The 16,512-nt window shown below is 47.2% G+C and overlaps 1 protein-coding gene across 3 annotated transcripts in view; it reads right to left on the bottom strand.

The window, feature by feature from the left end:
• Window positions 1-16,512, bottom strand: part of DYNC2I1 (dynein 2 intermediate chain 1) — a 2,286,904-nt gene that overhangs the window by 137,300 nt on the left and 2,133,092 nt on the right. For all 3 annotated transcript variants that reach the window (XM_069647988.1, XM_069647989.1, XM_069647990.1), the window contains one exon: window positions 2,222-2,353. In XM_069647988.1, the coding sequence (XP_069504089.1) occupies window positions 2,222-2,353 (132 nt within the window). The remainder of the gene's footprint in view (window positions 1-2,221; window positions 2,354-16,512) is intronic.

Below are 16,512 nucleotides of genomic sequence, written 5' to 3'. Positions count from 1 at the left end.
GGAGGAAGAGAGGGGCCGCAGATGACACAAGTAGGCCACTCAGTAGTTCAATCCACCGATCCAGTCCATAATGTCTCAAGGGCAGGTGGAACCACTACCCAATGATGCGCTCTGCCAGTCCAGCACCGCAGGGCCCGGAGTGCGCCGCAGGACGCGGGCTTCCAGCAGACCCAGCACAGGGCCCCTCGCACAGTGCCCCCTCAGCTCAATGCCACAACCCATCGACCATAGAGGGAGGGAGGGGGAGGAGGTTCGACCCACAGTTATTTCAAAAGGATTACCCAAGTGTGGCAATCCTGGTCCGTCCGCCCCCACCCTAGAGTAGAGGTGCACCCCGAGCAGCCACCCGACTCACTGCACAACAGGACGCCAAACCAGTGGGGTCAGGTGAAGAAGGAGGGCTCAACAAGATCCTAGTTGTGCTGAGCCCAGTGGCCAGACGGGGCGCAGATGCGGCTCCACTGGGACAGATGATAGGCTCTGCAAAGGCGGGTCCGCTCGTGCCGCTCCACAGAAGAAGGGGCCACCCCTCCAGGCACCCACGAATAAACGGCCGGCGTGCCGCCAACACGCGGCCAAGACTCACGGACCCCAACGCCACCAGCTGGTCTCGCGCCTCAATCCTCCCAGCAGCAGTCAGCCCGGCCACCAAGGGGGAAGACAAGACGGGATTCTCGCCGCCGCCGAACACCACCTCCACCACGCGATATAGAAGGGCCGAGCAGCAAGGAAAATTCTGGTGGGGGAGGGGAAGCCCGCCAAGAAAACAGCCACGGTTGACTGCAAAGAAGACAACCCGCTACTCAGAATCCACGGGTCCGTGATGGCAGGCAATAACAACTCCAGAAATGTTCCGATGCCTTGCTGTGCCAGTCTTGCACCCCAGTGAATGTCAGGGCTGCAGGATTTTAACCATGTTTGCGAGCCTATGCAGGAGGACTCTCAGGCTGCGACCATCTTGCGGCACGTACAATAGCGCCCCCCGTGTTTCCCTGCTTGAAGTGTTCAGAGCGCTCACATGTTGCACCGCGATTTATAGCTGGCTCGCCAATGTGCACCTTCCTCACTGGGTTCTAGTGTCTGAACATGGGCAGACACCTCCTGCTGCTCAAAGTGCAAATGCTACTGCAGATGTGCACCAACACTCTACATGGCAGTTTTTAGCTGGCAAGCTTCTGCTTGCCTCAATCGCTGAGGCCTAATGCCTGGGCCTGGCTTGACACATAACGATGCTCAAAGTGCAGGCACTACTGTAGACACATACTAACATGCTGCAAAAAGATTTTCGGCTGGTCTTCTCCTAAGGGCCTCCCACAGTGTGTCTTAGTGCCGGGTTTGACCCAGCCCACTGTTCAGAGTGCAGACACCACTGCAAGTATAGCATTCATATTCAGGGATAAATCATCAGAAACTGTTGGTTTGACCATGATGGAATTAGGACAAAGTCGAAGTTATGACAGATGGATTCAGGAATACCTCTGAATTGTCCTTTGGGGTTGTTGGTTGGGGGCGACATCTTCCTACCAGGGAAGGGGAAAACATGAGTTTCCCTTTCCTTCAGTCCTACTGTAGTGTGGAGTCTTCTCTGTGTGTCTGTATGTTGCAGAGACAAATGTGCCACTCCCTGAAACCCTTGGTTTTAAATAGCAGAGATGTACTTCAATAACATCTTCTTTTCACAGTGGGTAATGCACATCTGTGAGCTGATTAGGGTTTCTCCATAGTCTTCCATCCCTTGGACTGTAGTTGAGTTTGTAAGATTCTCTCCAGGTTTTCCCTCCATAAAAGTGAAATTCTAGGAGATGTCATTGTTATGTGTTGGATCCTTCATAATGACTTGGGAGACATGGTACATGTTCTGAACAGTCCTTCCTGGCACTGTTGGTAGGTCCTTGTGATGATTTTTTAAGTACACTTCATCACACCTCCCAAAAATAAAATGTAACACTGTTCGTCAATCAATATTGTTTAAAGTAATTAAAAGGGAACATTAAGTGGCCAACCACAGGTAATGACTCCAGGTCTTCTCTAGGACACTCACGTAAGACACTTTCTGCAACACCATTCATATATGTATACGATTACCAATGTCAACATGCTAGCTAAATTCAACACAATTAACATTACAATTTATAAAACATTTTGTGTGGCATGTGCTTGAATACCAAAAACATTAAACACAGAGATGTTATATCATTAACAACTGATACAGACTTCTTACCAAAAATATAGGCTCTCCAAAAGGCGAGAAATCAACAGCAGTCACTTTAATTGGTCTGGTTCCACGCTGTTGTGGTTTATACAATTTTGGAGGTACTCTGGTGCCATGTCGTGTGCCGTGGCATACTAAACCCTGTAAAAAATTAAATATAAAAAATGAAATAAGAAATATGGATACAGAGGGCTTTTCTGACTGAATGACTTAATGTCCCTCATAATCCTCAACTCGGCTGGGCGGATAGCTCAAGAGCAAGGGCTCACCATCGGAATAAGACAATTATGTGCGACATGGGTTTGATGACCCAGTCAGGCAAACCCAGCCTTTCATCCTCCTGGGGTCAATAAGAGTACCACCACTAGTGGGTAACGATGGGTATACCAATTATTAGAGCACATACAAACTGGAAGAATCCAGTATTTAACGTTATATAAGACAACCAATTATTATGATGATGACTACTATTATTATTATGAAATATGTTGGGCAGGCATCATATTGCACTTTAAAAAGTACCACAGTCTTAAATCCCGTATGTGAAATGTTTCAATAGGAATAAAACAGAGAAAATACTCACCAGTAATATTCTTTCTGTGGATTTTTCTCCCACAGATTACTCATCTTGATAGATCATCCCCTCGGTATCAGCCGCTTGGAAAAACTCGACAGGGAGCGTAGTGCGACTCAGCGTAGTCTCCTTGTCGTCTTCGGACCGCGACCGCACCACTCCTGGACTCCGGACGCAACGTCGATGATTGTACATATAGCATGCACTATGCCCCCATACCTCAGTTCCCCATCTTTCACTCCCCATGCTCAGCAGCTGAGGGAATCAGTTCCCAGACACAAAAAAAAGAAAAACAGAAGAAAAAGATCTTTCTTTATTTTTGTGAGGAACAGACAGGCAAGACTATTGGCATCAACAGTTCTTTACAGTCTTATTATTAACAAGCTTTCTGTTAGGGAGAATTATCTTATAAGGCTAATTTCCCAAACCTAGTGAGTCCCCCAGTAGCTTTGCTGGATTTTTGGGGTTTGTTTTTTTCTCCTGCTAAGAGTGAGACTCTTTTCCTTCCACTCTTAGGCATAATTTGAGGTATGTCTTTGAATTTGTGTGTGCTTATGGGCTATGGGGTCTTTTACTCCATAGGGTATCATCTATTTTTTATGTGTTACACAGCACCCTCAGTGCAGTAACACAGGGGTGTCATAGTGACCCCCAAACATAGACTCCATACCCTGGGACTGACTACTGTCTCCCAGGGCAGGTAAAGTCACTATTGACTTTACTAGTCCAAAATTGTGAACAGAACCAGTACAAACCATCATAGTGTGGAAGTACTGGAAGGGGGTAATTAGATTGCCCCTGGGTCTGTTTTCAAGGGGGCACTGTGCAATCCCCCCTTGTCGAGTTTCTGGCTGGGGCAGTGGTTACCAGGCAAAATATTCCACTGAAATATCTCATATGGGATTTTCCCTTTGATTTTAAACGCACCACTTTTTGGTGCAATGTTAAAGATACCGCCGGTTTATTTATTTAATATTAAATCAACGGTTGGGTCTTTTTTGCCAGAACTCTTTTCTAAAATGGCATCCGTGTCTGTCTCTATAACTCTAACCAAGGTCGAGTCATTTGTTCCACTTTTTGGCGGGCTTCTCCACAGAAGCCCTCCAAATGGTGCCACTCTGTCTGGGCTCCACAGGATGTGTGGGGAGGGGAATTGGCACCCTGGACTGCGTTGCCTTAGCAACTCAAGTCACACTCTGTTCTGATTGGGCCAGTGGTGAGCCGCCCGGCTTACCACTTAGCATGTTTGAGTGACAGCTAGGCTGTTGAATGGGGGTTTTTCTGCATAAAAGCAGGGCCTTTGGGACTGGAACTTGAGAAGTCGCCACAGGACCTAAGAATCAGAAGAGGGAAGAAGCTGAGCCATCTGCAATGACGACACCACTGGTGGAGCGCTGCTGCAACAAACTCACCACTTTCCCAACGACAAGAGAAGATCTTCTGCTGGACGAGTCTTCTTCCTTTGAGTTGGTGGGATCAACCAGTTCGCCCCTTTTGCCTTCCAAAGACGTCTCTTGGTCGAATGGCCCGTGCCAAGCACCCCGGCGGCCGGATAGCCAAGCTTCACCACTTTGACCGCGAATAAAAGGACGCACCTTTTAACTGACGAACTCCGTGGCTGGTTTCATCCCTGGGTAGTGCATCGACTCCAAGTTACCTCCTTGACGAGATCCTCTCTTGCCCTGGTCGAAGCAACGGACTGCAACCACTGCCAGGAACAACTGCCACCGCTGGAGTTTCCTCTCTCTTTAAGGTACTGTTTTCTGCCTGGCCTCCCTTTCCACGGATTGCTAAATGTGACCCTTAAATCCTTGGCTTTCCAACTGGGTTGGCCCCAGCCCTTCTAACTTTACTTCTTGAATCACCCCAACTTCTTTTGAACATTCTGCAAAGACTTTTAGTGCATTTTAAACTGTGTGATCTTGGGCACATTTCGCGTTGCTCCATTTAAAGTGGGCTGGCCTATGAACTTTGGCTCTACAGTGTATACTGCCTTTACTCCCTTGCTTTGAACTTCTAAAAGTGTTGGGAACTGTTTAATTTTATGTCCTGCCTTTTTCTCTCCCTTTAACTTAACAATTGGAGTGCCATCTAGGTTACGCGCTCACATCTGTTTTAACAAATAGTGGTGTTTTAACTCTGACTTGTCTAATAGTTATCAAGGGAGGTGTCTATACTTTACCCAACTGTGTTTTAACTTGCTTTTGATTTAGAGTGCTAGTGTATTTCCTAAAGTGTGTTTTAAATAAATAATTATATACTTTTGATACAAAGCTCTGGTCAGTGTTTGTTTGCGCTACTGTGTTTTTAGCCCTATTGTGTATACTCTATATACTGCCCTACTCTTCTTGAGAGAAGTCTGACTGCTCAGCCACAGCTACCAGGTAAATCTGGGTGGTGCAGACTGCTACCAATTGGGTTTACTGCTTACTCCTGTAGTCTTAATCTTTTTGCAGTGGTCCCCAAGGGAACTGCACAGGATTCTGCCTAACACTTCCATTGTGGTATAGGCAGGGAGGGTGATGAAGAATATGTGGAAGAGGAACCTGTAAATATTACCAGTAAGTCATTTCCATTCTCCCGCAGATCCCTCAACTTGAAAGACTCACACAGCAGTAACCACAGCAGTAACCACCATAGGAGGCAGGCTGGAAGCTTACACTAAATAAAACATTGCAACACTGCATCTCTGCCACAGGTCAAATCCAAACTATAGTGTTTAGAGAAAGTGTGCGAAGATCCCCATGAAGCAGCCTGATAGATTACTCTAACTGGCAATCCTCTCTGCAAGGCAAATGATGCAGCTGCACCCCTGACAGAGTGTGCCCGTATACCCGAAGGTACTTCCTTCCCAGGCTTTTCATAACATTCTCGAATACACAGAACAATCCAATGAGAAATCATCTGCTTTGTCACTGCTTGCACCAACCTGGACAGGGAGAATGCAACAAACAGCTGGTCATCCTGCCAAAAAGAAGCAGTCATTGTCAGATAGAAACTGCATGCACTCTTGGGGTCCAGTCTATCGAGTCATTCCTCCTGCTTGGATGGTTGAGGTGTTGGAAATAAAAATGGTAGAACCATATGCTGAGAAACATGGACTTCCTACCCTACCTGAGGCATAAACTAAGGTAAGACCTTCAGAGGGACTTTCTCCTTAATGAACTTAAGGAACGATAGCTTGCCCTTAAGTGCTTGGAGTTCACCCAAAGGGAGTCGTCATTAAGAAGGAGAGGACTAAGTTAAGGTCAAATGGTGTTGGAGGGAACTTATTTACAAGGTCTTTCAGGAACTGTGCCGTGAGTGGAATGGAGAAAAAGGAGCCTTGCTCGTGTGATCTCTTGAACAGAGACAAGCCAGACAGATAGCCCTTTATCATGCCGATTTGCAACCCCAACCTAGCCAGGGATAACAAACTCCATGACCATCGAGGTGGACTAAGCGCCTGCAGCCCTGTCTTTACACCTTGCTTCAAACCTTTTCCATCTGCATGCATAAATAGACCTTGTCAAAGTTCTGTGTGCAGCCAGCAGCAACTCCAAAACCTCTTCATACCTTAACCTCTCAAGACCTTTGCATGAAAGTTGAGCGAACCTGGGTTCTTGTGGATCACCTGACCTTCTGAATGGGACAAGAAATCCAACTTCTGAGGAAGCTGGCGAGACGAGCAAACGGTCAACTCCAGAAGGTCCAGGTACCATGCCGTCATCGCACACCCTAGGTCAATTGGGATCAGGCAGGCCTGGAACCTCCTTAAACTCTGGAGAACCCATGTGACTACTGGGATCAGCAGGAACGTGAAGGTCAAAGACCCAGTCCACCAAAAATGTTCCGCCCAACTCCCCTCAAGGGAGGAAACTCCCTTGAGCAAAACTGCTTGAATTTTGCATTTTCTTTTGTTGAAAACAGGCCCACTTCTTTATTTTATTTCTTGTATAGCGCCAAAAGCTCACGAGCATCGGGGCGCTGACATGGCGAGGTTGAGACATTTCACATAAAATCACAAGACAAGGTGCTCAGTAAAGTCATTTAGGGGTATCAGTCTCCTCGGTCGGGCTTATCATTTAAAGAGGTGTGTCTCAAGTGTTCTCTGAAAACTTGCATATTTGTGTTCTAACCTTAATGAGATATGTAGATTGTGCTTTTCCGAGTCCGTTAACTTTCTTAAATCTGGCCATTTCAGTTTTACCTTTTGAGTGGGACATGAGAGCACGTCTTGGTACATACGTGACCAGTTTGCTTTTAAGGTAGGATGGGGCATTGCCATGGATGCATCTATGTGTCATCGTCAGATCCTTAAATGTAATTCTTTCCTCAACAGCTAACCAATGTAGGTTCCTTCTATCCTCACTGATGTGCTCCTTTTTGGATTTTCTTTTTATAATCCTGACCATATTGTTTTGAATGGTTTGGCATTTGGCAATGTGACCCCTATGTGCTCCCAACATAAGGGCGTTGCCATAATCCAACCTTGATAGGATGGTGGCTCTGGCTATTGTTGAGCACTTGGCTTCACTCAGGTAGGGACGGATTGTTTTGAGGAGCCGAAGGTGGTATGAGCAGTTCTAGTTTAATTGGAGAACATGGGCTTCTGCGCTCAAGGATGAATCCATGTACATCCCTAAAGTTTTTACACTATCTACCATCTTGATTTGGGTGTCGTTTATGCAGAAGGGTTGATACAAGCTGTTAAGTTTGGCCTTAGCATGGCTCAGGCCAAAGACCATTAGTCTGTCTTCTTTGCGTTTAAACAAAGCCAGTTTTGTTCATCCAGTTCTCAATGGATTTGCAGACGTCGTCCACCCTTGCGCTATCCTGTTCGTAGTCCCCGCTCAGTTGCACCACTAGCTGGATGTCGTCAACATAGTTCGTGAAAAAGGCACCCAAATTGTCACTGACCAGACATAAGAATCTTATATACAGATTAAAGAGCAGTGGGGACAGGCTAGCTCCTTGATGCACGCCACAGCTGATGGTCTCCACAAATGAGAAATTGTAACCCCATTGAACCCTGGATTTTCTATCCGACAAAAAGGAGGCTAGCCAGCTAATTACTTCTGGGGAGCAGTTGGCAACCTTCACTAGAGCCAATTTAAGTTGATCATGGTCTAACAGTTCGAAGGTCGCGATAAGGTCGAGCAAAATGAGGAGACCAGTGGTCCCCTTTTCCACAATGCTAAGCATGTGTGACTGCAGGTCCAGCATTGCGGTCTCAGTACTATGGGCAGTACAAAACCCTGATTGCTGACCATGCAATACATTGTTGGAGTCCACGTACGCTTGAAGTTGGGCTGTTGCTATCCTGTCAAGTACTTTTAACAAAAAACTGCAGCTTGTTATCAGTCTTAGATACCAGTGTCTCTTTGATCTAAGTCCGGTTTCTTTGCTACTGCATGACAGTAACTGATTTAATACTTCTGCGGTTCCCCAAAGGGAGTAGACTTCTGGGCAGATCCCACACCCATAAAAGACCATGCTCTGCCTGCTCAGAGCATCTGCCAACTCATTCTCTGAGACTGCTGTAGAGATCGAGTTCTTGTTCTCCAGTAACCAGATGCAAAGCCCCACGGCTTCCCTGCACACGGGGAGTGACTGCACACCTTCTTGCTTGCTGAGGTAGTGCATGATTATCATATTGTCTGTCAGAATCAGGACATTTTTCACCCCTGAGGAAAGGCAAATAAGCTGTATGGGCTAGCTGGACCGACCGCAGCACCAGCAGATTGACATGCCAACGGCTTTCCACTTGGGACCAAAGGCTGCTTACCTGTAGATCCCCCACAGTGTGTGTCCCACCCTTTCACAGACGCGTCTGTGACCACTTGAGCATCCAGCCATGCTGACCAGCATGGCTCCCCTGCCATCATGTTCTCCCTGCTGTCCCACCACGAGAGGTCAGTAGCGGGGCAGCAGGGAAGCTATGAGGCCTAGAAAATGAAGGAGAGCTGTTGCTGGTAGACTGTTGGAGTCCTGGAACTTTGGGACCATTTGTCCGATGCTAGCAACTCTCTCCTTGAGGGTGGGAGGGGCGGCCTTCCCCAGCCGAGTGTCCAGGACTGCCGCAATGGATTGGAGCCTCTATGCTGGTGTTGTGTGTCCTTGAAACCTACTTTGGGGACTGACCTCGGATCAGCCAGTCATCAAAGTACAGAAATACAAAGACTCTGGATCTCCTGAGGTGTGCCGCCACCACTGCCATCATCTTGATGAACAGCCTGGGGGCGGAAGTCAGGTCAAAAGGGAACACTCTGAACCGGTAATGAGTGTCCCCTATGACAATTCTCAGGAAATGTCTGCTTCAAATGGATCAGCATGTAAAAGTTGGCATCCTACAGGTCTAACAACACCAACCAATCCTAGGATTGTAGAGCCTGTAGAGTCTGTCGGTGCCACCATTCTGAACATCCTTCCTTAAGGAACCCGTTCAAGGCCCTGAGTTCCAGGAGGGGACAGAGTAATCCCCTCTTATTAGGCACTAGGAAGTAGGGGGAGAACCAGCGTGTACCTCTCTCCCTAGCCGGCACCTCTACTACTGTGTCCTTTATGAGCAAGGATTTCGGTTCTTCCTGGAGTTCGGGTTCCGGCTGCAGAGGAAGAGGAGGTGGTCTGTATAGGAGCTTTCTGATAAAGTGTAGGCAGCACCCCTGTTCCACCAAATGGAAGACCCAGGCATTGAAAGTAATCTTCTTCCACCTGCCGCAGTACCTGGAGTCTATTTCTCCAACCGGAAAAGCATGTGAGGGAACTCAAGTGTCACATTGTCAGCTCTGTTGACAGTGAGGTTCAAGCAAATAGGCGTTCCGTTGACCTCCTACCTCTACCACGGTGAAAGAACCTTCTCTGCCCTTCTTGGCTTGGGGCACTTGCGCCTTTCTCACAAAGGGGGTGTAGCGTCTAAACCCTGAGCAACTCGAGCTAAAAGAAAAGGATTGCTTATAGGCTTCTGGGCTGCCCATCCCAGCAATTTTGCTGCAATCCTAGTGCCTTTGAACCTCTCTAAAGCCTCATCGGCCTTTGGGCCGTAAAAAAAAAGATGCTCTCCAAAGAAGGCCATATCAAGGAACTTGAATTCTATATTTATTAGCGGAGCTGACTGTTTTGCAAGCGTTGAAGGGGAAGGAGGATATGTGGGAGGTAACGGTCCATTGGTCCCAATTGCTGAATGATCTGGCAAAAGGTAATGACCTACGCCCACCGTGAAGTGAGAGATGCTGAGGGTAGGGGGCGAGGGGAGGAAACTTGGAGATGGGTGTACTAGAGGAAGTCTCTCTAACCACCTTGGACTAAGAACTTTTGATGCTCGACTGCTGTGCCTCATGGACAAAAGGCGATTTATATGGGAGTTGGGTGGGGGGGAAAACAGGGGAGAAGTTGGTTGAGTTATGTTGCCTGGGGGAAGACGGGGGGAATCCTTTGGGGCTGGGAAGATTGGGTGGGGGGGTTGAGAGTTGTTATTTCTAAAAATGCCAATAAAGTGTTCTTAAAAAAAAAAAAAATCTATATTTAGAGGGAAACCTGATTCATGAAGGTATGACTCCCTTTGAAGCACCATTAATGTCCCCTTTGACCTCCCGATTCAAACCATTGCATTGAACCTGATCTGGAGTGCTTGGCATGCAGTTTCCTTGACATCATTCACAATATCCAAGAAGCCGTCTCTCACTTACCCTTCTGGTACGTGGGAGGCTGACTCTGAAATCACCACCAGAGAAGATGGAAATATTTGGCAAACGTGCAGGAGGCATCGACAGCCTTCAGCACCATGCACCCGGACACAAAAACATTAATCGTGAGGGCATCCGTTGTCTTCCACTGCCTATCCATGGGGAGATTTTACATTGTGTGGTAAACCAGAACAAGGGCTCTAACTACATGGGTTCATATTCAAATGGTGTTTATTTAAATAAAAATACTAAAAACACCTAAATAGCCCTATCACTATGAGGGAAGTTCCCTACCTAACAAAACTAAAGCTAAGGGTGCAAGTCAAGTCCAAAATAAAAAAGTCTTTTGTCTGAATCCTAACCAACTAGCTGGCCCCTCAACACCTAACTAAAAGGAAAAAGGGAGGCCTGAACACCAGCCTTGGTAGGAGCTTCTGCTAGGTCCAATTTGTAATTGACTTGCTCTCAGTCTCTAAGTTATACAACAGTATATTCTTCACAATCTTCGTATTGAGTTCTTTGGATAACATAATTATCTTCTGTATGGGTTTCACTCTCCCCTTCATTAACAAAACGGTATCGGATTTGTAAATCTTTCAATACTTCCAGGACTACTGGTAAATAAACTTCTTGTCTTTCTCACCTTCGTGGCGCTGGGACTTTCCAAAGTCCTGTGGCTCTGCAGTAAAGATCCTATTTCACAAGTGCACAATTTCTCTCAGTGAGTCTGCCAACTTCGGTAATGCAGCTTCATGTGGTCTCCTGCACTTTGGTATCCGTACTACTGAGCATTCACCTTTCTTTCCCTCACAGCAGGACTTATCTGATAGCTTTGTTTGCTATTCCAGCATTGATACACAATGTTCGTATCTCTTTCGCTTTGATTCAGTCGGGCTGTGTGCCCGTTAGCTCCTCTTAATATTGTATGCCTTTTGAGGCTATTGCAACCTTGCATTACAGTGTTTGTATCCCTTTCACCTCAACTTAAGTGGGGCTGTGTGCCTGTTACAGTGCCTTAAGTTCTTGTGTCTTTGAAGGCTATTCTGGCCTTGAATTACAGTACTCGTATCTCTTTCATTCAGATTTAGTAGGGCCATCTACACGTTACATTCTCTTAAGTTCTCGTACCTGTGTCGGTTTCGGTATTCGTGCAAACCAGCAGCCTTACGCCTCACTTGCCTGCACAAGTTGGCAACGTCTGCTTCCCTGTTGGTACCTCAGTGGGAAAGGCACTTGCCGAGTGGAGGTCGGGACCTCAGGCTACTTTCCACTCTCAGGTCTCTGAATTGTTTGCTGAGCACCAGGTCCACCACTGCCCTTCAGTTGTCATGCCACCCAAGAAGACTGTTCTCTTCTCGGAATCTCTTTCCCCTTGACCAAAGCCTGCTCCTCGATGAAGGTACCCGCTGTCCAGCCTTCTGCTAGCAGGTCTAGCTTCCCTGATGTCAACACAGGCTCTGCGGCTCGACTTGGCTCTTTCCCTCTAGGACGTCAATGTTACATAGACTTGCCTCTGCGTAGCACTTGCTCTCCTCCCTCTGTAGGAGTGTCGCTCCTTATAAAGGTCACTGGAACACAAAGGATTGTGTCCGTCTTCCTTGGCCATGGCATTTAGGCACCATTTAGCATGACCTGAAGCCCATAGAGACGGAAGGCTCTTTATGGAATATAGTCATTACAGGACATGCCAAAGTCTTTCCAACAGCCAAATAGGCAGAAAGGGGGTTTTGGACAGGGAGTTCCTTGGTGGAATGAGAGCCTTGTCCCCAAGAGGGGAGTCACTGAGTGAGCTCCCACTTGCCCAGACCCATACAGAGGGCCTTGCATACCTAGCCTCAAAGGGGGTGGCTCTTCCTGGGGAGAAGGGACGAATTGTCCTGATTTGTCACCGTTGGTAAGTCCACCGTTATTTGCTGGTGTCGAGCACAGACTCTGCTATAGTGTCATGATCAGTTCAACTTTTGCCGCGTTGAAGAGCAGGGCCCTCTATGTTTGCAGTCCCTTGTCCAGGATATCTGTGAGCTCATACTGCACTAATGGCTTGGCCAAGGCCACTGACCACCTTCCGGTACTGGGCATTCAGATATGCGAATGACAACGCCAGCTATATCTCAATGGCAGGGTACTTATCTATTCGACTTGCGTCATGTAAGCCTGCAGCCAGCTCCATGTGCTCCGACTGGTCGGACAAAAAGTCTTGTATGTGATCAAGCTCTGCACCCGACAAGGGTTCCCACCCCAAAGGGGATCGGGGCCCACTCTTCATCAACTCTAGTTGGTATGGACTCAAAGAAGTCTGACCTGGACTAAGGCACGTAGCCCCAGACTTGTGTCAGAGCCGCACTGAAGAGGAGAGCCCAGCTTGAGCACTTAGTGCCTCCACTGCGGGAGGCTTAGCAGCCAAGTCCTTCTTCGATTTGGCAGAGGTAGTGCTCAAGGGCGTACCGCCTTTCTTCAACACTTTTATACCGGAGACTCGGGGTGCAGTCAGCACTGGTTCCGCCGATGGCATCGAGGTCAAAGCCGTGCCTGGTATTGACTTCTCAAAAACCTGCAACATCTGTGGCTTGAACTCCTCCAACTCCCGCATAGATGCCCTCTTGGAGGGGTAGGAATTACCCCTCTCGTCCGAAGACTCAGAGTCGCTCTTCTGCCTGTACTTTCTTTCCTCATGTGGGAGAATGATGAGGAATGATGAGATTCACTGTGAGAGTGTGATCTCTTTTTTTGATCTTTTATGCTGCCTCACTTCCCTGTCATCTTCCTTATCCAGGGTGGGCCTGTCGGAATCAACGCCAGAGGATTTTGTGGCCAATCTGGTTGGCGACTTGGAAGGGGGCATCCCTAGCACCAGTTTGGGCAGAGCATTCCCTCAAGGCCTTCAGGTTCATAGACTGACAGGAGCAGCATTGCTATGTATCATGCTCCAGTCGCCTACACCACACACAGATGTTGTGTGGGTCTGTGATGGACATTTTAGAGCTGCAGTCCCGACAGTGTTTGAACCTGGAAGGCTTGTGCCCAGACATATTCACGCTGCAAAATTTTACTTCACAATGAGCCATGCTCCAAACAACATGCTGAGTGCATGGAAAAAAAGGAATTGAGGTATGGGGGCGTAGTACGTTAAGTTAAGGCTTCTTGTAAAGCGCACGGTCGCCCGGAGGCATCATGGCGCTAGAGAGAAAGGAGACCCTGAAACACAGCCATCAGCCATCATCCACCGTGATTAAAAAAGGTGTGTTTTTAAGGCCTCCCTGAAGGCCAGATGGTTGTGGATCTTTTTAATTTCAACTGACAGCTTGTTCCACAGCTGAGCTGCTGCAACAGAAAAGGCACGTCCACCCAATCGGGAGCAGCAAAATGATGGTACACACAGCAAACCAGCTGTCTCGGATCTCAGAGAGCGCTTTGGGAAGTAGCGAGAAAATTGAACACGTAAATATTCTGCTCCTTGACCATGAAGCGCACTATGTACAATACAGAGTGTCTTAAATTCAATACGTTGGGACACTGGTAGCCAATGGAGACGGCGTAGGGCTGGAGAGAGATGAGCACCGAACAGTGATCCAGTCGCTACCGGGCTGCAAAGTTCTGAAGGCGCTGTAATTGACGGATCAGTCCCTTAGGCTGTGCAAGTTACAAAGAATTGCAGTAATCTGGTCGACGGCCCACCATAGCAGCCACCACCCTTCGCCGAAGAGAGGATGGTATAGGATGAAAAACTTGTCGGAGAATGTTCAAGTGGAAGAATCCGTTCTGACAGACAGATGATATCTGGGCTTCCATCGAAAGAGTGGCTGTCGTAATAACTCCAAGATTCTTTACCTTTGCGGCAGGTATGGGAAGAGAACCCAAGGAGGAGGGCCAGAAAGTTGAAATCCAAAGTGAAGGATCAGGAGAAGAGCCCACCACCAGCACCCCCGTTTTGTCCCATTCAACTTTAGCAAGTTAAGGCCCATCCACTGCCCCACGGCTGTCAGGCACCTATGAAGGCACGACGACACCTCAGTCCGATCCAGGTCTAACCGGATCAGGATCTGGGTGTCGTCGGTGTACGAATAGCACCCGACGGCGAAGGAGTGGAAGAGGCAAACTAATGCCCGGATGTAGATGTTAAAGAGAATGGGTGACAAAGCGGATCCCTGAGGGACACCACAAGTGAGGAAAGAAGATTTAGAAAGAAAGGGAGAAAGAAGGAGAGCTTGAGATCTATCCTTAAGAAAATAAGAAAACCAGGCCAAGACTTGACCAGATATGCCGACTTGGTCCAGGTGGGATATCAGGGTAGGATGGTCGACCGTGTTGAAGGCCACTGACAGATCTAATAATATCAGGGCTCCGACACCTCCTGCATCCAATAGCCTGGCCATGTCACCCTGTACAGAAACCAGGACGCTCTTGGTACCCCTGCTTCGCCAAAAGCCAGACTAAGCTGGGTCAAGACAGTCAGACAGCTCAGGGAAAGAAGACAAAAGAGGAGAAACAAGTGCTTCCAGAAGTTTCATAAAAGCAGGTAGAAGAGAAATAGGCTGGAAATTAGCCAGTATCGAGGGATCAGCTAGGGCTTTTTTAGGAGGGGAATTACTTTTGCCAACTTTAACTCAGGAGCAATAAACCCTGTTTGGCAGGAGATATTAACTGCCTCTGTAATCACCCCGATAAGATCAGGTGTGATCTCTTTCAGGACTCTTAGTGGGACCACATCGGAAGGGGCACTGGATTTAATCTGAAGAGCTTTAAGAACTGAATCTTCGGTGAAGAAGGGTAAGGAGGACCAGCCTGGTGTATCAATAGCTGTGTGTGATGAAAATTTGCTGAGGACTGGGGCGCTGGGAGACAATATAGTATTCACAGAGATGTTAGCGCGACTGAGACAAGGAGTCACATAGCTCCTGAGTCGGCTCAACTGTAGAACAGTTTGCAGAGGAGGATAACGACTTAACCACTGCAAATAAAGGTTTAGTTTGGCCCAGTGATGTTTCAATTTTCAAAGCAAAATAAGATTTTTTTGCTGCAATAATTGCAGCTGAATAGGCCGTATAACTAACTTTAAATACAGTCCTAAACTGCAGATCGTAATTGCAACGCCATTTGCGTTCAGCTCGTCTGAGATGAAGTCTAGCGAACTTCACCTCTTCTGAAAACCATGGCTAAGAAGAAAGTCGGTGAATTTGTATAAGCCGTGTCGGGCCACTTCATCGGTCGCTGCTACAAGAGAAGCAGTCAGTAGTGACAGTACATGCTATATGTACGATCACCGATGTCCAGTTTGGAATCTAGGAATGGGGCGGTTGAGATGAAAAGGAGTCAAGCCACATCAGGCCCTCTGTTGAATTTTTCCAAGCAGCTGATGCTGAGGGGAAGATCTATCAAGATAAGGAATCTGTGGGAAAAGTAATCCATTAAATAATAATCCCCTTATTTTGTTTGGGAATTTCCCCAATTGGTTAACAGTCTGCTTAACCTCAAGATTATTGAAATTAGCATTTATTACATAAGCAGTGCTATAGATGTGTATAGAACAACAGCGCCATTAAATACAAAATATACTAACAGTACAATAGAAATTACTATTTAAAGCAACACAAGAATTGTAGTTAAAAAGTGGAAAACTATTGCAAACCATTGAGTAAACCATCCTCAGCCTATCAGTGCAAATTGGCTTCTCATTTGTTACACTGAAGGACAGGACCATGGAATGAAAAGATTAGCCTCTGATACTGGGCTGGAGACAAATTTTGAATTTAGGGTGTGGGGGTATAAATGTGTTATATAAACCTCTGTCTGCTTTCACTCTCTACGAGAACACAGAGGTGTGCATGCTCACCCTGTCTGCCACTAGAAGCCCCTTGAAAGTTATTCACCGAATTAACTATTGCACTTCACCATGCTGCTAAAAAAAAAAAAAAGATGTTTCTGCAGTCAGTGATGGCGCAAATGAATTTGGACTTCCTCTGGTTTTAATGTAGTCCTCTGTGAATTTTGAAAGGGTTTGTAAATAATGTACCTGCCTCGGTCCTGCCAAACTCCCCATTTATCCAGCTGCTGCTGAAGAAGCC

This window comes from Ambystoma mexicanum, chromosome 2q (assembly GCF_040938575.1).
Source record: "Ambystoma mexicanum isolate Mex_15411 chromosome 2q, UKY_AmexF1_1, whole genome shotgun sequence".
NCBI classification, from domain to species: Eukaryota; Metazoa; Chordata; class Amphibia; order Caudata; family Ambystomatidae; genus Ambystoma; species Ambystoma mexicanum.
This window is presented reverse-complemented; position numbering and strand designations above follow the sequence as displayed.